At 36.7% G+C, this 23048-nt stretch overlaps 3 protein-coding genes and 1 long non-coding RNA gene across 8 annotated transcripts; 1 reads left to right on the forward strand and 3 right to left on the reverse strand.

Moving 5' to 3' along the window:
- Nucleotides 1-4697: 4697 nt before the first annotated feature.
- On the forward strand, nt 4698-10134 carry LOC108174292 (putative wall-associated receptor kinase-like 16). Its single transcript, XM_070807064.1, has 3 exons — nt 4698-5708; nt 6197-6370; nt 8723-10134. Exons 1-3 carry the CDS (start codon nt 4817-4819, stop codon nt 9940-9942), a joined length of 2286 nt encoding a protein of 761 aa, XP_070663165.1. The 5' UTR covers nt 4698-4816; the 3' UTR covers nt 9943-10134.
- Nucleotides 5984-7805, reverse strand: LOC103412351 (uncharacterized). 2 transcript variants are annotated; one of them, XR_003777015.2, is made up of 4 exons: nt 7664-7805; nt 7453-7540; nt 7233-7307; nt 5984-6239 (listed from the first exon to the last, which is right to left on the reverse strand). It is a non-coding gene; the product is annotated as an uncharacterized lncRNA (long non-coding RNA). The 2 variants fall into 2 exon arrangements; XR_003777014.2 differs by having other exon boundaries at nt 7453-7521; nt 7664-7801.
- Nucleotides 10135-11039: 905 nt separating the features above from the next.
- Nucleotides 11040-16764, reverse strand: LOC103429640 (coatomer subunit alpha-1-like). The gene is made up of 4 exons (XM_029110222.2): nt 16428-16764; nt 16009-16239; nt 15090-15584; nt 11040-14248 (listed from the first exon to the last, which is right to left on the reverse strand). Exons 2-4 carry the CDS (start codon nt 16214-16216, stop codon nt 11298-11300), a joined length of 3654 nt encoding a protein of 1217 aa, XP_028966055.1. The 5' UTR covers nt 16217-16239; nt 16428-16764; the 3' UTR covers nt 11040-11297.
- Nucleotides 16765-17720: 956 nt separating this feature from the next.
- Nucleotides 17721-22785, reverse strand: LOC103446103 (histidinol dehydrogenase, chloroplastic-like). 4 transcript variants are annotated; one of them, XM_008385164.4, is made up of 15 exons: nt 22664-22785; nt 22367-22496; nt 21689-21810; nt 21521-21573; nt 21305-21377; nt 21126-21227; nt 20957-21058; nt 20764-20835; nt 20620-20682; nt 20506-20547; nt 20165-20224; nt 19923-20033; nt 19439-19609; nt 18574-18664; nt 17721-18314 (listed from the first exon to the last, which is right to left on the reverse strand). In XM_008385164.4, exons 2-15 carry the CDS (start codon nt 22485-22487, stop codon nt 18037-18039), a joined length of 1461 nt encoding a protein of 486 aa, XP_008383386.2. In that variant the 5' UTR covers nt 22488-22496; nt 22664-22785; the 3' UTR covers nt 17721-18036. The 4 variants fall into 4 exon arrangements, with proteins under 4 accessions (XP_008383386.2, XP_008383385.2, XP_070661854.1 ...); XM_008385163.4 differs by having other exon boundaries at nt 22367-22511; nt 22664-22754; XM_070805753.1 differs by having other exon boundaries at nt 22367-22511; nt 22626-22720.
- Nucleotides 22786-23048: the final 263 nt, after the last annotated feature.

Below are 23048 nucleotides of genomic sequence, written 5' to 3' on the forward strand. Positions count from 1 at the left end.
GCAAAAGCGATATACTTTTTAACCACAGTTCTATGTATTGTGAATTTTTGTCCTCAACTTTTGTGGCATATAGAGGCTAAAAGATACTACGATATTAAATCCATATATGGTTGAAATATTTATCAGTTTAATCATTAAAATGCATAAACTCAATTACACATCCAGGTTAGATCAATTCCCGAAGTTTTGCTCCACAATAAAAACTGCTTAGCTATGAGTTCGTCTATAAAACATGCAAAGGTGATATACTTTTTAGCCACAGTTCAATGTAATGTGAATTGTTGTCCGCAACTTTTGTATCTAATAAATATCCACGGTTAAAAATATTCATTGATCTATTAGAAGTTATCATTGACGTACCCATTTTTCTACCACATATAGGAATATAGAGGCTAGAAGATTCTCATTTAATTGAAACATACCAAACTCATTAAACACTCTAATCATAAGCTCATACCGATTATTAAGCTAATTAGTGCTCTAGAAATTTAGAGATGTCAAATGATGAAGAAAAGGAAGAGGGAGAGGTTTGGATGACTACGGAGGAGTAGATGGGGGTGCGGAATGACAACCATGGGAGATGGAATGATTTTTTAAAGAGAGAGAAGGGGATTTGCTCTATGGAAAGATGATGGACTGGGTAGGGTTTTATTTTTTATTTTTAAGTAGATTGAGTTGGGTGTAAAAAGAAGTTTGATTAAGTTGAGTTTTGATAAGTAAGGGCGGTTTCGGAAATGATGTTGGGTGAAAATAGATAATGATAGATAAATCAAATACAATGTGGATATAAAAAGTAAGTTGGGTGTTGAGATACAAAATATGAGTTCAAATAAAATTTCTCTTTCAACAACTAGTTTCTTAAAAAAAGAACAGTAATGTTATTCTTACCATGTTTTTATATCACACTTATATTTCACCTTATGTGGCATTTAATGTGGACAACCACATCATTTAAATTAGAATTTATTTTAAATTAAAAATCATTTAATAAATCAATAATTAAAATAAAAGCTGGAATTAAATGGTGATTGTGGCAAACGAGGAGTCTTCTCCTTCCTTCCCCATTCAATCATGCTTCTTCTCCCGTTTCTTCTTCAACGCCAGTTCTTTCACGCCATAATTTTTTCGCTCCCCTATCTGGATTATTAGTATGCATCTATCATTTATTTTTCAATGAATTTAATTTTTTTTTTTGTTTGTTTATTTCTTCTTCTTTCTCTCAATCTCCATTGTGTAGCTAGATAAATTCTTCTTCGGGTCTTGATCAGATTCGACGTTAGTGGTGTCGTGGTGAGGGATGAAGGTTTCTTGACGATACGTACTTGAGATTACTTTAATTTGATTATAAGTAGGAACAAGATGGAGTCCTTAATGATTCAAAGTGTTAAATCTTCAACCCCCAGTATCATATTTTTCTATGAACAAAAAGGTTTAGGTAAATAGTCCAATGGAGATCGAGAGAAAGAAGAAGAATAAACTGACTAATGGTAAATGATTACCAATAATACAAATAGGGGAGCGTTGATGAACCTTTGCCATAGGAGAATTAGTTGAGATTGTGGTAGTCCACACTAACGTAAAAAAAAATATGACGTGAAAGAACTGGCGGAAGAAGAAACGGGAGAAGAAGCATGATTGAATGGGGAAGGAAGGAGAAGATTCCTCGTATGCCACAATCACCATTTAATTCCAGCTTTTGTTTTAATTATTGATTATAAAAACATGGTAAGAGTATCATTACTGAAAAAAGAAAGAAAATAATCAATAAATTCACATCAGGTGTAAATACATAGATTCACATCGCTTTATTTATTTATTTATTTGTATATTCCAAGTTGATTAAGGTAATTAAGTAATCTTTCTTGACTTAACTTTAAATAATTAAATAAACTTGGCTTGACTTTGCACACTCCCCTCGCTTATTGACTAATGACTCCGTACTAAGTCTTTTTTTTTTTTGTTTGGTCAGAACTCAGTACTAAGTGAGATCGATATTTTTTTGTGCTCGTCCTAGAAATAAACAGGAGAAAGCCTAATGGTGGCCTAAAACAATAACAGACAAATCAGCCAAGATGAGGAACACAAAATATGTCACCATGCGTTTTAATCCCTTCCTTTTATATTAATTCCTACAGAAGACCAACCATGCTTAAGGCAACGCGTATCGACTAATGACTAATACTAAAGTCAAGTGGCCATTTACCACAGTGGTGAAAAAATGTTGTGCTCTTGCATGACGGCGTGAGTTCGAATTCTGTCGGTGACTAATCTAACATCTAACTTACTAATGCTATCGCTCGACTCAAAAAACAAAAAAAAATCGAAATGTATGTAGTGGATAAACACAATCTCAAAATTTAATTAAACTCACATAACAACGATAAATAAAGGCATTATCACAACTTAGGGGTGGTGAGCAATCCCATTAAAATAGAACTTAATATTTACATATTAAAAACAAAAACAAATTGATGCAAAATCTCCCGATGACTAATACTCTTCCAAGTCATGTATGAAACATACATATTTGTCCCTTCATGCCACTTGGTTATAAGCAAACAACATGCATTTACTAATACTATTCCAAGTCATGCATGAAACATACACATTTGTCCCTACATCTAACTTACTAATGCTATCGCTTGACTTTAAAAAAAAAAATCGAAATGTATGTAGTGGATAAACACAATCTCAAACTGTAATTGAACTCACATAACAACGATAAATAAAGGCATTATCACAACTTAGGGGTGGTGAGCAATCCCATTAAAATAGACCTTAATATATACATATTAAAAACAAAAACAAATTGATGCAAAATCTCCCGACGACTAATACTATTCCAAGTCATGCATGAAACATACACATGTCCCTTCATGCCACTTGATTATAAGCAAACATTATGCATTTACTAATACTATTCCAAGTCATGCATGAAACCTACACATTTGTCCCTTCATACCACTTGATTATAAGCAAACATCATGCATGCACAAGTTATTTACTAATTAGTATTACTACTATTCAGCTTGTATCATGACCCTTTTTTTTTTGTTACTCATACGCCCAAGACATTGTAAATAATGTTGATTATTCAAAATGAATCAACAACTAGTTGCACATGGTCATAGTCAGTGATACTCCTAACTTGATAAAGAAAGAAAAACAAGGAAATCGAATTCCAAACTAAAATAGAATGTATATAAATATAGAAAATTGTTATTAGCACTCCATAAATCTCATTTGGCATTCCAAACTTTCTATAATTAGAAAGAAAAATACACTTGTGCAAAGTGTAGAATGAGATTTTTTAAGTGCTAATAATAGTTCCCTAAATATGTCTTAACAAATATTGTACGTGGCATTGTTTTAGACTTTTGCGAATAGACTTATAATTTCTAGTATCTAATAAATATCCAGATTGAAAATATTCATCGATCTACAAAATTTTCTCGGTACCCATTTTTTTTGCCACAGATACTAATATAGAGGCTAAAAGACAATACGATATTAAATTCATATGTGGTCTAGATATTTATGAATTTAATCATTAAAATGCATAAACTCAATGATACATTCAAGTTAGATCAATTCTTGAAGTTTTAGTCAACAATAAAACTACTTACCTATGAGTTCACCTATAAAACGTGCAAAGGAGATATACTTTTTAACCACAGTTCTATGTATTGTGAATTTTTGTCCACAACTTTTGTGGCATATAAAGGCTAAAAGATACTACGATATTAAATCCATATATGGTCAAAATATTTATCAGTTTAATCATTAAAATGCATAAACTCAATTACACATCCAAGTTAGATCAATTCCCGAAGTTTTGCTCCACAATAAAAACTGCTTAGCTATGAGTTCGCCTTTAAAACGTAAAAAAAACTTGAGTGAAAAAATATGGCGTGAAAGAACTGGCAGAAGAAGAAACAGGAGAAGAAGCATGATTGAATGAGGAAGGAAGGAGAAGATTCTGATTATTAATTTAAATGAAATTATGATTAATTTAAATGATGTGGCTGTCCACATCAAATACCACATAAGGTGGTATATAAATGTGATATAAAAACATGGTAAGAGTATCATTACTGAAAACAGAAAGAAAATAATCAATAAATTCACTTCAGGTGTAAATACATAGATTTGCATCGCTTTATTTATTTATTATTTGTATATTCCAAGTTGATTAAGGTAATTAAGTAATCTTTCTTGACTTAACTTTAAATAATTAAATAAACTTGGCTTGACTTTGCAAACTCCCGTCGCTTATTGATTAATGACTCAGTACTAAGTCTTTTTTTTTTTTGGTTTGGTCAGAATTCAGTACTAAGTGAGATCGATATTTTGTTGTGCTCGTCCTGGAAATAAACCGGACAAAGCCTAATGGTGGCCTAAAACAATAACAGACAAATCAGCCAAGATGAGGAACACAAAATATGCCACCATGCGTTTTAATCCCTTCGATTTATATTAATTCCTACGAAAGGCCAACCATGCTCAAGGCAACGCGTATCGACTAATGACTAATACTAAGTCAGATGGATGTTTTCTTGTGCATTTATTGGAAATAAATGGGACAAACCCTAATTGTGGACTAAAACAATAACAGACAAATTAAGAGTAGGGACACATTTTGCCCCAACCCAAAATATTCCACCACGCGTTTTAATCCCTTCCATATATAATATATTCCTACGGAAGGCCAAACCTTCTTAATTAGCAGTTCCTTAATTGCTTGGATCCATCACCTGCTTGGATTTTATTCTCTGCTACTGCTAGGATCTGCTCGACCCTTTTCAGTTAATCCTATATGGCGTTACATTGGAGGATGCATATTTTGCATCTCTCTTTAGTAATGGTGGTAGTTGTTACAATTTTACTAGCAACTCCAACAACAGCTCAATCTCAACTGGCACTGCCTGACTGCCCTGACCGTTGTGGTAATCTCACAATTCCATACCCATTTGGCATAGGCTCTGGTTGCTACCTCGACGACCGGTTTGAAATCACTTGTAACATTTCCACTCAACCGCCAACAGCATTTATGATGACGGGCAATCTCGAAATTACCAACATATCTCTTTATGACGGTGAGCTCCAAATACTACAGTACGTGGCCAGTGATTGTTATGATGCTCAAGGCAACACGATCGAATGGTACAGTCCCTGGTTCACGGTGCCTCCTCCTTACACCATCTCCCATACCAAAAACACGTTCGTTGCACTTGGATGCGACACATATTCGTTTTTTATAGGTTACCGGGGTGAAGAAAAGTACACAACTGGGTGTACGTCCATATGTAACAATCTTGGCAACGCTATCGATCAGCAGGATACTTGCTCTGGCGTTGGATGTTGCCAAACTAAAATCCCCAGTGGGCTGCAAAATCAGACTCTGGAGTTGTATAGCTATTACAATCATTCGGATGTGTGGGAATTCAACCCATGCAGCTACGCGTTCCTTGTGCAAGAAGGCGAGTTCAACTTTAACAGCACGAGTTTTCGAGAACTAAACTATACAACCCAGGCTCCGGCAATTATTGATTGGGAAATTGGGAATGAGTCATGTGATATTGCAGCCAAAAACGAGGGCACATTTGGATGCAAGGCAAATAGCTCCTGCCATAATCGGTCTTCAGGCTACATATGCCGGTGCCTGCCAGGTTACGAAGGGAATCCATACCTCCCGGATGGTTGCCAAGGTAAATAAATCTAGACACCATTTGACCATTTGATTATTATTATTTTAAACAATTTTGCGTTCATCAAAACATATTATATATATATGTATATGTATGTATGTAGGTCTACTTTTTTTTATTATGGTTAAACAAATAAATTTCCAATTTGCTTGACTTTTTTGCATATATAATGTAATAGAAGCAGGAGTTAAATCCCTTAAATAGTGCTAGGAACCTCAATCAAAATATTTAAATAAACAATGTTTTAATATAACAATTAGGTTGACTAGAGATCAGAATCAAAATGACCCTTATCATTAAAATAACATGTAAGCTTAGCTGACGATGCCAAAGTAGCCACCAATTAGCCACGGATTATCAAATCTGTGGGTTCATGAACTGTTTCCTTCAGCATTTTTTTAGTAGCAAGTTGTTAACAAAAAGTCTCAAAAGTGGGATTTAATTTTTACCTGTTGTTCATGGATTTAATTCATTCTTTTTCTGTTCAGATATTGATGAGTGCATGGCTCCAAACCCCTGCAGTATGGGAACCTGCATAAATACACCAGGAAATTATACTTGCAACTGTCCGAAAGGGTACAAAAATGATGATCCGGATAAAATAAGATGCATCAAGGACAATGGTCGAGCAAAGCTCAGTCTCCTGCTTATTATCTCACTAGGTATGCATATGTTAGTTTTATTTTACTTTTTCTTTAGGCGTGTGTTTTTGCATATACAATGGATGTTGGGTGAAGGGAAAAGTTGAACTCGGGTCTTGTGTGCGAACTTAGTTACAAATCTCTTGCTTGGATTGTTAGTTTATTACTAGAATCAGTGTCAATTTCTCCATGTTATAGCAATACCTCATAACAAATCGTCGGCAAACAAAATCAGTTTTAAGTTTTTTGAATTAAAAAAGCCAAAACACATTTTCAGAGAGTCCATTAGCCAGACAAAATCATAATAGCCAACCGCAGACAAATCCAGAAAGACATAGAATCAAATAGAATCATTTAAATTTTGTATGCCGTTAGTTTCTCAAGTAACCTTTACATATTCATTCAAATTATGCATGTACTGGGGCGCTTTAAGCAGAATGGTAGTGTAGTATTCAAAATTTATTTTCAAATGAATCTCCCACTATTCTACTTAAAACACCATTATTGTACTCAAAACTTAGTGAAAATTGCATTGTTTTTATAAAAACATTAAAAAACATATGAACTCATGCCCAACTTTGATTAATTCATAATTAATAGCTGACTATTTCAATACTAAGAGTTGATAAGAGAACATTGGAAAACATATGAACATGCCCACCTATTATCATATCTGACATTGCAGTTGATTAATCTCACATAAATCCACATCAAAAGAACCCAGAAATTTAATGAAGAATTTTCCAAAACCCACAATTTAAACTAAAACCCACAAATTTAAACGAAAAACTATATAAAATCATGAAAAATTTAATAAAATCCAAGTATATTAATCACAAATTCGATCAAACAAATCTTCACATCCAATAAGTCTAGAAGGTACCTGGCTTCCTTGCAAAATCGTATCTCTATAGGCCAAGGCTCAAATTTCCTTGCAGCTACCTTGATTCGATAAGTCCTGATTCAAGCAGTCACATATATATATATATATATATTTAAGTTGATGCGTTCAACGGGCATATACACTTATCAGAAATTATGATACCGATTGAACACGTTAGAGTAATGTCCGCGATTAAACAATGAGCATGAAAAGGACTAACCGGGTAACACAAACTGCTCAAATTTGGGGGGCTTGAATTTGAAGAACCCAGATGGAATTTACACACAATCTGAAAAGAATGAAAGCAACTGTATTATAGGAAGAGTTGTTACAATCAAGAAAATATAAGATATTGCGTCGTTGCACTATATGATCTCGGGATCCAAACAAAAAATAAGTAAACAGAGAGAGAGCTATTGGAAAGCAACTACCTTTCAGAATCTTCTCAATTCTCTTCTAGAGCGAGGAGACAGAAGTTTTCTAAAACAATCAAAACCTTGCTTTGTGTTAACTAATGAATGGTCTGAATTGTGAAAAAAAAATCGAATTCAAATCCTCCTTCAGCAACCTAATAATTAAGCCTATAAAAATTTAAAAACTCTAATATGAAAAGAATAATAAAACAATGTGTATTCAAATTACAGGAAATAAATCAAAATATAAACCATCAGAAACAAAGCTTCGATCCATTCAAACTCCATATTAAATTTTGTTATCAAATATAAGAAACTATCATGAATCCCTGGACTTCATTATATAAAAACCCATCATAAGAAACCCTCTTATTTGAATTGTCACGGTTAAATCACGTCAACATCTTATATTGACTAATCTTTCTCCCCTTCCCTTCCCTCCTATTTGAACGGTCACGGTTAAGCCACGCCAACATCTTATATTGATTTTTTTTAGATATAATAAGACAAAAAACAATGTGTGAGAGGAGAAGAGAGAAGAGGATGAGAATAAGAGGGGAGATAATCCTATTTAGGATTTTAGTATAGAAATAATTTACATATGTCACATCATACCGTCGTAGTCTAAAATTCTAAACTTGCTAATTTTCCTTTGAACAATTGCACTCAAATTTTACCCACTTTTAGAACCAAAACTTTCAAACATATATCAGAAGTGCTCTTTGGAAGACAAGTTTTCAAATCAATATTATCAAGAATGTGATAATCGAAATTGGTACGTAAACTTTGTTATTGACATGATATTAAAACTGATATCGGCACATTGTCAATAACATATATATGAAGAGTCTGTCTTGCCCAAAGAATGATTAATACTTACATATATGTGGCTTAGAAAGATCCATGCATGTACAGAATGATTAAATATTCTCATTATGTAGCATATGTCATTTTTTGTTACAAAATATCACTTCGCTCTAAAACAAGAAAAGTACTCACCAGACGACGAAAACAAGATTAATACATTGATGATTTGCTCTGTATAATTTATTGTAATTCATGTAATCATCTTTGTAGGTGCCAGTGGAGGCCTCTTGCTTTTACTAAGTGGATCTTGGATATATTGGGGAATGCAGAGAAGAAAGTTCCTCAAACTCAAAGAAAAATACTTTAAAGAAAATGGTGGCGTATTGTTACAACAAAAAATCGCTAGTCAAGGAGGCTCTGTGGAGACAACAAAAATTTTCACGGCAGAAGAACTTGAGAAGGCAACAAACAATTACCATGAAAGTAGAATCCTTGGTGAAGGAGGCTATGGAATAGTTTACAAAGGAATATTAGCAGCAGATAACAATAAAGCGTTTGCCATAAAAAAGTCTAAAATTGGTGTCCCAACGCAGAAGGAGCAGTTTGTCAACGAGTTGCTTGTTCTTTCTCAAATCAACCATAGAAATGTGGTGAGGTTATTGGGTTGTTGTTTGGAGTTAGAAGTTCCTCTACTAGTTTACGAGTTTGTCGCTCACGGCACTCTCTTTGAGCACATACATGGCAAAAAGAGGAAAGGATCATCATTTTCATTGGAATTACGACTCAAGATAGCAGCTGAAACTGCTGGAGCACTAGCATACTTACACTCCTCAGCTCTGATGCAAATCATACATCGAGATGTGAAACTGACAAATATACTGTTGGATGAAAATTACACGGCAAAAGTGTCAGACTTTGGAGCTTCACGATTGATTCCTCTTGATCAAGCCCAGCTTGCAACTTTAGTGCAAGGAACAATCGGATACTTAGACCCTGAATACTTCCACACGAGTCAACTAACAGATAAGAGTGACGTCTATAGCTTTGGAGTTGTCCTTATGGAGCTACTAACAAGTAAATTGGCACTTGATTCTCATAGGCCTGAGGGAGAGAAAAACCTGGCAAGGTTCTTTCTTTGTTTAATGGAAGAGGATCGCCTGAATGAAATTCTCGATGATGACATACTTAACGAGAGAAACATCGAGACAATAAAAACAGTGGCCAATCTGGCAAAAAGATGTGTAAGGTTAAAAGGGGAGGACAGGCCAACAATGAAAGAAGTTGCCATGGAGCTTGAAGGAATGAGAATTACAGAAAAGCATGCATGGGGAAAAGCTGAAATTTGTTCAGAAGAGACTGAGTGCTTACTTGGGCCAGGTAACTCAGATGCTTATCCTGTGGATGTTAGAGCTGGTTCTAGTACTGGTACAACTATTGTGTATGACAGCATGCAGATCCAGATGTTAATTCCATATGATGATGGAAGATAATTCACTACTTCATATAATCAACATTGTCATCATTCTAGCCATAGTGAAATAGTATTATTTTTCATCACAGACTATAAGTGTAGCCGTTGTCCTTCCTCTGTTCCCTCGAGTTTGAATTTTTCTTTTGCTACAGTTTAGATTTAGTTGAAAGTAAAGTATCACTTGTGTAAAATAAAATATTAATTTTCATCATTTTGACAGTTTTTATTTAGGGTATGTATCATAGCATTAAATGGTGAAGATCCCAACCTTGCACGTAAGAAGTGGCCCAACACCAAAAACTATGGCTAATTTCTTCTTCAAAATAAGTACGAGTTTGGAAGATCCTGAGTTACATGCTTATGACATTCCGTACTTAATTAGTGTATATGATAATTAATTGTTAACATGGTTGTGAGAAATATTTCAAAAATTAAAGTTATAGAAAGAAAGGAAATGGTGGCTTCTTGGCTTTTTAAGTTGAGTGCAAAAGTGAACTTTTATTTTCCTTGGCTTTTTAAGTGTTTTTTTTAATTATCTGGTACCAAAGTATTTCAAAGGAAATGGTGGCTTCTTGTTACAACAACGACTACGATTCAACGAGGAGGGATCGATGGAGACAACAACAATCTTTACAGCAGGACTTGAGAAGGCCACAGAACTACCATGAGAGCAGAAGAACTTAATGCAGTGGTTGCCATAGAAAAGTCGAAAATCGGAGCTTCAACCCAAAATGTGGTGAAGCTATTGGGTTGCTGTTTAGAGACACCGGTGCCACTACTAGTTTATGAGTTCATCACCAGGGGAACTCTTTGATCATCTTCATAGCATAAAAAGCAAAGAATCATCGCTTTCCTGGGAGTTACGACTGAAGATCGCGGCAGAAACTGCCGGAGCACTGGCGTACTTGCACTACTCCACCTCCATGCCAATCATACACCAAGATGTGAATTGATTAGCAGAAAGTTACTCAGGCACACAAGAAATGAAATACATTCCAAACACAACATATTCAAAATCAGGCAGATTGACATTTCTTGGAAAACAAGTTTTAACACGAAAATGATGTCTACAATATATGAGATTTCAAAGTTACAAATCTCTGGAAAAGCAAGTAATTTACCAACTCAATCTAATTTGTTTATTTTCAAAAGTCACAAGAATCGCCTAGACCAAAATGCTCAACCTGTTCATTACAGCGAAATCATGATCACGTACCTTGAAATAAATTTTGAAATAGAAATACAAGAGAAGCACACAACCTAATCAAATTGCGCTCTTTAACATAAAACCCTGCTCAAGGAGATGAGAAAACTAACATAACCGTTGTCGGACTTGAAGGTTGGAAAAATTGCTCCCACTTGAGCAGCAGGAGATCATCTTATCTGGGTAGGAGAACAGAGCAAACCAGATGCATCTGATCCAACCACTGAAAGATCACAAACAGTACAGAGCTTCCCTTCCTGGTCCGGAACAAACCGAGAACTGCAGTATGGGCATGACACATCCTTCTGTCCACGGTAAATAGGCACATATGTTGCCCCACAAACCACAAATGGGTTTCTGAAGTCATAGTTTAGCTGGGTTGCATCAGTCATGTTCTTTTCGGCAGCTTGCAGGATTTGTCTTGCAGTCTTTGCATGGTTTTCAATGGTGGGGTTGGTTTCCAAAAGTCGCCTGGCAAAGTTAGCTGCCGTGTTGAGATTACCAGCCTTATAGCAAACACTCATGGCATTTAGTAATGCAAGTCTCAAGTGAGGCATCTGAAGGTTGCAGTGGGTGAAGTAAGCCGCTAGCTCCTGTTGGCGAACCGGATCGCCTTTAAGTTCCTTCCTCTTAATCTCAATCTTCAAACCCAGAACATACTCCTTTACAATGATAATTAATTCTTTTACTTCATCAACCTCTCTCCTTGAATCAACTACGATCAGAGGAATAGTATGCAGAATACCAAGGAGAAGACGTAAAGCATCAGCAAATTTCCCTTGGGTTGTGGCCTTGTAACCCGCCTTAAGCTTCTCTTCTAGCTCTGAGAATTTAAATACAAGGGCAGGAGGACCCCTAACATTAGGTGTAGCTGATTCACTCCATCCCCTCTCAATGGCCACGGTGAGCACAGGAGCTGCCGAGAAGGCACGTAGATACGTATGACTGCCCATGTGTAAATCGAGAAATAATTGTCTCAAGGGATCAAAGTTCTTTACACCCAGCTGCCTGCTCAACAAACGCATTGCAATATCGAAATTCCCAGCAGCAGCATGTTCAGCAGCAAGAGATGATTTCTGGGACCAGATTTGGCTTACAGGCATACCCGGAGTTGGGGCAACAAACACAGAAGAACGGGCATTGCTCGCAGTTTTTGGAGTATCAATCTCAGGTGGAAGTTCAAGATCTTCAAGATCCCATCCTCCCTCCTCATTTTCCTCGTGTGCTTCCTCATCATCCAGCACTGCACTGATGTCTCCATTTGGAATATTGTCTACGTCAACAAGATCCAACTCCTCTCCCCAATCAGAATCTGCAGCCTCTTCATAATCTTCCTCAACATTCTTGCCCACATTATCAAGACCACCCTCAAATATTCCTCGCATGACCCTCAACAAGGGCCAATCTCCTCCGCAGATGATTGGCGTTGGTGGTAACAAAAGAGAAGGAGATTTCACCTTGGGTAAAACAGGAACATTATCTCCCAGTTCAGCCGCCAAACGTTCAGCGATATCATGGAGCCCATGAATTACAGCAGTGCTATAAGCAAGAGGTAAATGACCTGCATTCTCCAAGATCTTAACACGCTCTCTGATGTCACCCAAATACAAAGCATTGTGGAACTGGCCCATCACATCATTCTTGACTTCAGCAATTTTCAACATTTTGGACAATTTATCCAAGTTTCCAGTCACAAGATATAAGAATGATAGCCTCTCAAAATTCTTTGTCCTCTGATATGCATATTCTACAATGCCTGCATTACCCTGACGAAGAGCCTCCACTCCCAATCGATACCAGTGATCTTTCTCATCAATTTCCTTGGCAGAAGCAACAGCAATCTGGATGTTCCCGCTCCCTAGTGCCAAGTTGAAGCGAGTCCTCTCATCCTTCACAAAATGAAGGGCAACCTCAGGGAAACCTTTCTGCTGTAGATATGCAATCATGGCCTGGCCACAGAGCTCAGAACTCCTTATCATGCTCATAACCTGGTCATACCTCTTCTTCAGTAAGGATAACTTGAAAACATATTCTGTTGCATCAACAACAATGGCACAGTTCTTCCCATCTCGATCCAAGCAATGTATGGTGTTTCCATACACTTTTGTTATATATACGGGAACGTCGAGGGTCCTGATGATTCCACTATCCCCATTAGGAAGGCAGTATTTGATGTGGTTCAAGGTTGTATATATGAAGACGCCATTGTCATCCCAAGCTCCACTCTTTACACGAATTGTCTCATGGAGAGTGCACTGATGCACTAGCTTCTTATTTGCTATCACAATTGAATGTTTGCTCAGTAAAGCAATGCTCTCCATGTCATTTGACCAAACAATATACCTTACGAAAGGAGTTTGAAGCTCCCCTACAATAATTCTCTGCTGCAGGTCAAAAATAATGACTCTGTCCTCTGCCCTGCACAGCAAGTTTCCAGTTCCAGCATAAAATATTGCATCAGCAACAATAGGTAGGGCACTCTTCTTGACAATCTCATTTTTCAGATTTTTAACTACAACTTGGTTGGAGCTCTTTTCAAGCACTGCAAACCTATTTCGAGCCACGAACACAGCTGGGCCTCCAATTCCTCTTTTTGCCTCCTGCGCAGTATCACCCCGACCAAAGCTATCTTTGGGTATAACGTATAGTTCATAAGACCCCCCTTCCATATCTGAACAAATCAAAACAGCATTTTCTGTAGGGCTGTAAGATAGTGTCTTTGCCCCTTGATTCAAGTTGGAAGAACCAGGCCTTCGAATAGGGATAACCTGAGTGTCTCTCTGGGTAGAGAACTCATAGAAGCGGAGAAAACGATCTTTAACATAGTATATTGAATCACCGCTAACAGAAAAGGCAGGACGCTCCCTCTCCAATTTAAAGACAATCATGCCACTATCATGGCCAGCAGCCAAGAGGTTCATTTCAGGATGTGCTGAAAGAATCCAGAATCTATCATGCTCCCTGCGAAATGTCTGAAGACCAGTCCGTTTTGTTGCATCCCAGACTCGGATACTTCTATCCTCTGAATTGGACACAATAATATCCTGCCTTGAATGGAATAGAACACAGGATACATTGTTCATGTGCCCCCTTAGAGTGTCCACTTCCCAAGCCTTTGTATCTGAAATCGGAAAGATTAACAGGTTACCATTTGGCAGTTCAACCAAACAGGATTCCGTAATTCTATTTCAATCTTTCTAATACGAACACACTGCAAGAGTATTTAATTATGAATCTATATATGCATACCATTTCGCAAGAAATAAATAGTACATTTAGTGGGATAAGGCTTTGTTGTTGTTGTATCTCCAAAAGCAATTGTGTGGCTTTTTTCAGTGGTAATGATATTATTTGTGAAACTGGCCATCAATTAATTTTACAAAAGTTAGCATACCTAATTTCTAGAAGCTAATGAGGTGAAACTAAACCCTATAAAAATTTCAGTTTCTTTTTTTTTTTTTTCTTTTGGGTGAGGAGAAGGGGGAATGATATGTATAGATGTCTGGTATTTGACAGAATAATAATAGAAAAAAATTTAAATCACAATTCGGTTGCTATATCATGTGCTTGGTTGCTACAGAAAGGCAGATACCGAGTATGACGATAATAGACTAAAAGATCAGTCTTTAGGTATATATTTTCCCAACACATGTTGTGTTTGACATAACGACAACTGGATCTATTATCTAAAAAGAATATAATTAAACAATTAATTCGATTTAAATATTCCCAACTATTTAAATTTAAAGAAATTTTTTTTATAACAAACTGTCTTTCAATTATTCTCGTTTCTTCTTATAAAAAAAAATAATAAAAAAATAAAAAAAGATTTTGGTACATGAAAGCAAGAAGCAGATGCAGAAATATTTTTTCGTTTCTTGTTAAAAACCAATCTAAGAGAGGTGCATAGTTAAAAATTGTTTATTTCACATGAAAACTGAAATAGAAGAAAAAAGACATACCATTCATCCGCCAAAGTTTCACTTGTCGATCGTCTGCTCCAGAGACGATTAGAGGGAGTGTAGGATGAAATGATGCCCAATTCACACCCCGATCATGACCTTCCAAAACATATTTTACAACAGCATCAACTCCACCAAAGAAATCTGCATTCATCTGACTCAAGCGCAGGATGTCATCTGCTGGGGCAACCGTCTTTTTCCTAAGGGCACCAATATCCCAAACACGAACAGTTTGATCCAATGATGCTGAGACAACAAGATCCTCCTTTGGATGGAATAAGGCACACATGACGTAGTGGTTGTGTCCAGTAAGCACAGAAATACAAGTTCGGGACTGCCAATTCCATATTCTGATCGTCTGGTCATCACTTGCACTGACAATCCAAGGGTACTCATGATGGCATTGAACAGTTCGGATGTAATCAAGGTGTCCAAGAAGTGTAAACAAACACCTATGCAACTTGTAATTCCACACCTTGATCTTGTAATCATCCCCTGCCATTTAAGCATAAACAATCAATTACTTCTCTCTAGACTCTCTTCCAAATCGGCAGTGCCATCATAATAAGTAATAACTTAAGACTTCACAAACAAGTACATGCTTCTCAGGTTGATAGAGTAAGGAAAAACAGAGGTACTGATTTTCAGATTAAGAATATAAGAGTAAATAGTTCAGATCTGATTCATTCTACATGGCATCAAGAAGAACCTAATGAACTACACTACCATTCTAACGGATGCATCGGGCGAGGTACAGCAAGATGACCATACATTACACAATGTGACAAAATAACACGGCAGTATAAACTACATTATTCCCATTTCATATCGAATCTATAACATTAAGTGCCTGAAATTTGCAGATTTCTACACATAGCGAACGAACAGACAAAAATAAGATTGAATTGTGATGTTATACCTCCGGAGACGAAAAGCGGCTGAGAGGAGTGGAAATGGACGCCACGCACAGGGCCATCATGCTCGTCAAAACGGTCGATGAGAGTGCCCATTCGGTAATCCCAGAGCTGGATCACACCGCTGTGGAGACTGGCCAAGATCCATGGCCGCTTGGGGTGAAAGCTCAGCCCTTTCACCCGATTACTCTTGGTCTCGAATTTCGTCAGCATCTCGAATCCCAATCGAAACGCCCCTAATTGAAATCAAAGATCAAACAAACAAGCACAATCTAATTGATTTAAACTCAATTCAAGAATACAAATCACCCCACAGATTTCCCCAATTTACAATGCTTTCGATCCAACTATCCATTTTTTTACTAATCAATTTTCTCAGCAGCCAATCAGGATGTGAAAGTACAGAGAGAGAAAGCGAACATACCTCAGATCTGGGAATGCGGATTCTTGATTAGCAAACCAGAGATACGATACGGTGGATTGGATTAGCAAATCGTCCAATGATCCACACAAATTTTCTCGGAAACCAATCAGCAGGCGTAAGAAATTCAGGAAGAGAGAGAGAGAGAGAGAGAGAGAGAGAGAGAGAGAGATTCAGATCTGGGAATTCAGATGTGAAATTATTCAAAGGCCGGTGACATCGAAATGCAATGCGTAGATAGACAGGTAGAGAGAGAGAGAGAGAGAGAGAGAGAGAGAGGTCACTAGCAGCAGCAGTGAGTGACCTTGTCGCAGATCTGTTTTCGTTTTGGAATTCAAGCAAAGGCTTTTTTATTTCCTTCTTTTTATTTTTTAGAAATTTTAACGAAAAGTTTATGGTACTGTTTATTTAACAAAAAATTATATTTTTCCATTAAAAAGTCAATCTTAATAATATTTATTTTACCATTTATTTTTTTCTTATTGTTAAAATTCAAAATTTTCAAATAATTTTCATTAGTTTTATTTTATTTCTTTCGTTCTCCCCGTTGTTTCCTGTTTACGTTTTAATTTTTACTTTAATTTATATATATATATATATATTGGACAAGGTGACCAATGGTCACGTTTAATTCCTTTTGATACTGATTTTTAGGGGTTTATTATTTCATTTTATGGGGGCAAATGATCTACAAAAATTGGAATCTCTCTAAAAAGAAACTACTTTGAATTGAATCTTCCTTCAACTCTTAGAGCAAATCAAGGAACTTGTAATTCAAACGGTTCAAAGTGTTTAGTCATGTATATGAGATGTTCGAATTCCTCCTATCAAGACGGTTGAAGCAAGGCATAATATTGTGTCGTTTCAATTGTTTTTTTCACCCAAAGTCTTCCTAGAGTTAAAAAGAAACCAATATGATTAATTGGAAATGGTATGTGAAACATTTTGTCCGCACTTTGTTGATATATGGAGTTTTACAATATGGGATGTGTTTCTTTCAAGTTAAAAATGTGCTTATTAATTTAGAAGTTGTTTGTTTTCACGTTTTCGAAATTTAAAAACTGAAATCTTGTTTCATAGCTACTTTCAATTTTCAAAAACGAAGACTAAAACAAACAGGTAAAAAAACCCAAATTTAAAAACTAAAAACTGATAACGAAATAGTTATTCAAACAACCCATTAATGATCGACAATGAATCTAGACCATGACTAATTAGTTAAGGGTTCGATTTCCTCCAACTAACGAAAAAGAAAAGCGTTATAAACATTGAGCATCACGTCAACAGCAACAAGCCTTGTAAAACATTATTCCATTTATCAGAAGTCTCAATACCATTTATTGCAAATTTGGAACAAAAGAAAGGGAATGGCTTCAAAAGGAAGAAAAGATAATTCATTTGTTTTACATTACCAACCTACAACAAAGTTCAATGTTATATCCCCATTTTTTTGTCCCCCCTCATTCCACCCACCAGTTTTCCTCTGTATGGTACAACAATCAAATTCCACCATTGTAGAGTTTCGAATGCTAGCTGGTACGTGTTTCCGAAAAAGGGCAATTTACCTGAAGGCGAGAACAAATTTGGCAAATGGTCTCCTGCCGAAATTGCCTTACGTTAGGACCTGCCTGGCTTCGATATCCTTAAGTCTAAGGGTTACAGCTCTCTTGTGAGCCTCTAGTCCCTCAACTTCGGCCATGGTTGCCACGTATGGGCCGAGCTTTAGCAAACCTTCCTCTGTCAAAGATTGCACTGTCATGTACTTGAGAAATGAGTCCAAAGACACACCACCATACATCCTCGCATAACCATACGTTGGAAGGACGTGGTTCGTCCCACTCGCATAATCTCCCACACTTTCCGGTGTCCACTGCCCTAAAAATACAGAACCTGCAAGCGAAAGATATCAAAGTTCAGATATCTAGTTAGTTTATATCGGCCAGAAACAAAATCATAATTTTATAGTGGCGAGGGTGAAGCTAGTGAGTTTCATCTGTACAACTACAAGTACAAATGAGTGATCAGTAATCACTCACATAGACCAACGCTTGGAACCATCGGAAAATGGCAGCAAAGATCAGCATTGTGATACACAATTGAAAGACAAAAAGGAGGACAACTGTCAAGTAACAGGATAAGAGAACTATACCTGCATTTTCAATGAAACTCTCCCACTTTTCTGCATCCTGGACATTGATGATCAGATGCTCGGGTGCATACAAGTTTGAAAACGAGACTGCCTGAGACAGCCATCATCATGTCTAAATTCAGGATCACGCAGAACGTCTCAAACAACATGCAGGTAAACAAAAATGTTGCTTTGTAGACATGCAGATACAAAAATAGTTGTCATTTTTGTTTTACAAGAAGCGATAGCGAACAAAATAGTTGTCATAAAAATACTAAAAAGAAACACTTTTAATCAAATGCACCAATTGAGATAATAAAATATGGACAAATAATGAGGACCTTTAATGTTAAGAGCGAAATAAACTGAACCAATAGACAGCAACAGTGCAATTCTAATTGTCCATGGAAAGGAAATGCTGAAACAAAAATTGCACTTTTGGACACCATTCCACAAATCACATAAAATTCAGCTCCGGTGACTAATATAAAGAGGCAACTTAAGGACTTAACCCTAGGCCGTTACTTCTCCTTTCACTGCCAAGATTAATGTGCGAGTGTATAAATCCTAGATCTAACAACCCAAGGTTACTTTCTTAAGTTGCCACATTACTAACTCCTTACTAGAGCAAGACTGTATCTAATTAGAAAGCAAGACTGTATCTAATTAGAAAGCAAGACTGTATCCATACTATGATATTTTTGTTCAGTTCTGTAGACACTGCAACCTCTCCAAGGTAGTTTAACATTTGATGACATGAATTGTATGCTACAAATACCCTGACACTAATCACTATACCGATTTCCACATGTGATTCCAATGATGTACATAAAGGGCCTTCCTAAATTTGGTGATAGGCATATCATGTCAGGATGCAAGGACAAACCTCAACCATATCCCGAGCGAACACTGTGAAACTGTGGCTCAGTGCTTTTGAAGCAAACGCTCCCCTTGGTAGGCTTTGGCACTGTTTGCTGATTTCCTCTTCTATAGCTTTAACATCCACACCATCCCCAGCAATTACAAGAACAACTTGGCTATCAGGACCGTGCTCAGCCTGAAATTGCATTAGTTACTTATGCATCCCGCGGGCCACAAACATTCCCAAATACTATATCAAGCATCTAGATTTCACATAATGCACTAAAAGCTCTGCAACAAATAACATCCAGCTTGAAGCCACTTCAGTAGACTAAAGTTGAATCAAAGCCTCAATCTTTAAAACTGTAAGGGTGTAAATTGTATTAAGTTAAAATATCCAGTATGATTATGTAGCAAGTTGCAACTAATCTCTAGTTCTCTTATGAAATGTTAAATTATGAAAGTGATCAATCGCAAACAAACAGAAGCATTGCAGAAAAACGAAGCACCTGAGAAAGCAAATCAGCAGCTATATGAACAGGACTGGCATGTTTGTCAGCAATGACCAAAACTTCTGAAGGGCCCGCAGGCATGTCAATTGAAACCATGGCTTCGCTGTTCTGTTAACAAAATCAGAAAGGGAAGTGGGGCAGCCAAATCAAGATGGTAAATGCAACGAATCTCCCTTAACTCCAATGTTTCAGCTTCACTAGAAGTTATGCAAAGAACTTGTAACTGTAAGTATATGTACCTGGAGAATCATTTTTGCAGCAGTGACATATTGATTTCCAGGGCCAAATATTTTTTCAACCTGAAAATTGTTTGTAAACAAAATTTAGATAAAGAAGAGCAAAATATTACAGTTTTTGAGAAAAATTGAGAAGATAAGTGAAATTTCTAAAAAAAACATTGCAACATAATAGCTAAGCTAACTTCAGTCCTCCGCTTATTCTTATAATAGTTGATCCTCTATTTTTTCAAAAGAAATCAAATTCAGAATATATGAGCTAATAATTTGTTAACAAATATAAGGCATAGTACAAATATCTGGACAAGTTCCGAACAACACAATAACAAGGTAAAAACTAACACCTTTGGGCAAGATTGCGTACCCCAAGCCATAGCAGATATTGCCTGTAACACACAAGAATGGTCAGATTACTGTATGCGATAAAATATATAAGTAGGTTTTCAGTGTTTACAGACCTGAGCGCCACCAGCTTTAAGGATGTGAGTCACACCAGCCTTCTTAGCACAATATAGTACTTCCTGAGGGGCAAACCATAAATGATCAGCTCTCGTTTTGGAACCCTCTCATTCCTCCAAAGTAAAGAATCACCTTGCATATACCTTGCATATGGTGCCATCCTGACTTGGGGGAGTTGCAAGAACAACAGTTTTACACCCAGCAATCTGTGCTGGCTGGCATACATGATAAACCATATGTCCATCAAATCTTTATGACTTGATTGAGAACCATGATAAAGATCAAAGGATGATACACGACCAAAAGCAACTTTTGCAATGAAAATGATAAACTTACAACAGAAAGCATCAGAGCTGTTGAAGGTAAAACTGCAGTTCCTCCTGGAACATAAACACCCACAGAACCGATGCTTCTTGCCACCCGTTTACATTTGACACCCTGAATGGTTAAAGATGCTTAAAGACTCTGGGTATATAGAAAAAAGCAAGCTGCAATATGGACTTACCTTCATGTTCTCGACACTTTTCTCAGCTGATTTCTGAGCAAAATGAAATGCAAATATATTGTCATATGCCACGTCAAATGCTTCTTTAACAACTGCATCAAGCTGCATAAGAAAAATATCATAATTCAATACATAAAATGAACATCTTGTATCCAGAAAATATGTCTACATAGAGATACCTCAGGATCTGGAAGCTCGGATACTTCTACAACTATATTATCCAGTACAACTTTGTCAAACTTTGCAGTATAACTGTGCGTGAGAGAAAAATAAATAAAGCATATTAAAACAACAACAAAATCATTAGTAAAATTGCTGAGTAGAAAGGCCTGTTAATAAATATAAAGTCATAATAAATCAATAAAATGATAAAAAGGGATTAATGAAGTACATACTCCTTAACCGCAGCATCGCCTCTTGTACGAACCTCATCAACTATAGGGTTGACCTGACCAAGAATAGCTACTACATTTTTTGAGTTCATGTATGAATACAACCGAAAAAAGAAAAATTGTCAAGTTCTTAAAGAACAGTCAGGATTTGGGAACAAAAGAAAGGCTCACCGTGCTGAAAATTGAAGAAAAATCTATTCGAGGACGAGCTTTTAGGCTTTCAACCTCGGGTGGGGATAGTTCAGATAACCTGTAAGACTTCATTGAGCAAGTTATCCCCTTACAAGCAAACCCTGAGCAAAGAGTCCCACTTTAGTAAATCCAGAAACAAATTAGTAATTCCTCTTAACTATATAAATTTCTTACATTTCGCACACTTTATTTGCACATATGCACATAAACGGTTCAAACGAAACAAATTTAAACTCTTTAGTTTTTACACCACTGAATAACTTTATATAGGATTCGTATTTATCAATCCAACTTTCAAAAATTCTCTAATCATGCACAACAATTTTACCAAATTTCGAGTCAACTCAATACCAACAAGCACTATACTAACTCAAATACAATGCAGATGGAAAAGTTACAGAAATTGAAACTCGATCAAGAAGGGCCAATCTCTAGTACAAAAATGTTTAAGAAAAATACCTACTTTGATACAGACAGAACTCTCAGAGATACCGAATTGGCTCGAAATTCAACACACATGGTGAAAATAACCACAGAATTACATTCAATCCAATGTGAGTAAAAACGTCAATCCTTCACTTGAGTATAATTTGACACCAAAATCAAAATCGCGAACTTCAATTCAGTGAAAGAAACCGAGCAATGATGGATTCATACCTCGTCGGAGAAAAAGATTTCGGGTTTTCGGGGCGGCAATGAGCGGATGAAATTGTCGTTTGATGAAACAGCTGCTGCTGCTGCTGATGCTGCGATTAAAACACAGAATCTGACTGTCCATCGTCACCGCCTTCAATCAGACCAGCTAAATAAATACATAAATGTAAAGGGAAAAGAAAATTTTATCTTAATTTTCTGTTTGGCTGGCGAGAAAATGTGAAGAAAGGAAAAGAAAATTGGCAGTTTTGAAATTACGCACATGGTGGCAGAGGGAGGGAGGAGAAGTTGAAGATTTACCTGCAAAGTGGACAATAAGCGCGCGCGACGGCGGTGGCTGACTGACTCTGAGCGTATGGGCAGCCACTGGTTCTACTAGCTAATGCGGAGTTGGAGTGGGCTGGAACAAAACCGGGTTTTAGTTTTAATGGGCTACAGGCCCAAAATTCCCTCACCAGATACTGGGTTGAGTTCAGCCCATAACCAACCGGAACCAGACCGAAATTAAAGAAAATGGTTGTGTTATGTTATTAGACCGTCAATTTAATTCAAGGCGGCTCAGATTAATGCGCGGAAAAAATGACGGGAGAGCATTGCTCTTGAAATAATTGGGTTCAAACATAAGGTACGTTTGATAACCATTTTTACTTCAGTTTTTCTTTTAGAGATAAATGGAAAGTATAGA

This window comes from Malus domestica, chromosome 10, assembly GCF_042453785.1.
Source record: "Malus domestica chromosome 10, GDT2T_hap1".
NCBI classification, from domain to species: Eukaryota; Viridiplantae; Streptophyta; class Magnoliopsida; order Rosales; family Rosaceae; genus Malus; species Malus domestica.

What these genes read in the sequence shown, in the direction of transcription:
- LOC108174292 (XM_070807064.1), top strand. Translation starts at nt 4,817, where the DNA reads ATGGCGTTACATTGGAGGATGCATATTTTGCATCTCTCTTTAGTAATG. An exon ending in CCTCCCGGATGGTTGCCAAG is followed by an intron (nt 5,709 to 6,196) that starts GTAAATAAATCT and finishes TTTTCTGTTCAG; the next exon opens with ATATTGATGAGTGCATGGCT. An exon ending in CCTGCTTATTATCTCACTAG is followed by an intron (nt 6,371 to 8,722) that starts GTATGCATATGT and finishes TCATCTTTGTAG; the next exon opens with GTGCCAGTGGAGGCCTCTTG.
- LOC103429640 (XM_029110222.2), bottom strand. Translation starts at nt 16,216, where the DNA reads ATGCTGACGAAATTCGAGACCAAGAGTAATCGGGTGAAAGGGCTGAGC. An exon ending in GCCGCTTTTCGTCTCCGGAG is followed by an intron (nt 15,585 to 16,008) that starts GTATAACATCAC and finishes CTTAAATGGCAG; the next exon opens with GGGATGATTACAAGATCAAG. An exon ending in GAAACTTTGGCGGATGAATG is followed by an intron (nt 14,249 to 15,089) that starts GTATGTCTTTTT and finishes TTCCGATTTCAG; the next exon opens with ATACAAAGGCTTGGGAAGTG.
- LOC103446103 (XM_008385164.4), bottom strand. Translation starts at nt 22,487, where the DNA reads ATGGACAGTCAGATTCTGTGTTTTAATCGCAGCATCAGCAGCAGCAGC. An exon ending in CTGCAAAAATGATTCTCCAG is followed by an intron (nt 20,034 to 20,164) that starts GTACATATACTT and finishes TTTTGTTAACAG; the next exon opens with AACAGCGAAGCCATGGTTTC. An exon ending in GAGTTTCATTGAAAATGCAG is followed by an intron (nt 18,315 to 18,573) that starts GTATAGTTCTCT and finishes TTTCGCTTGCAG; the next exon opens with GTTCTGTATTTTTAGGGCAG.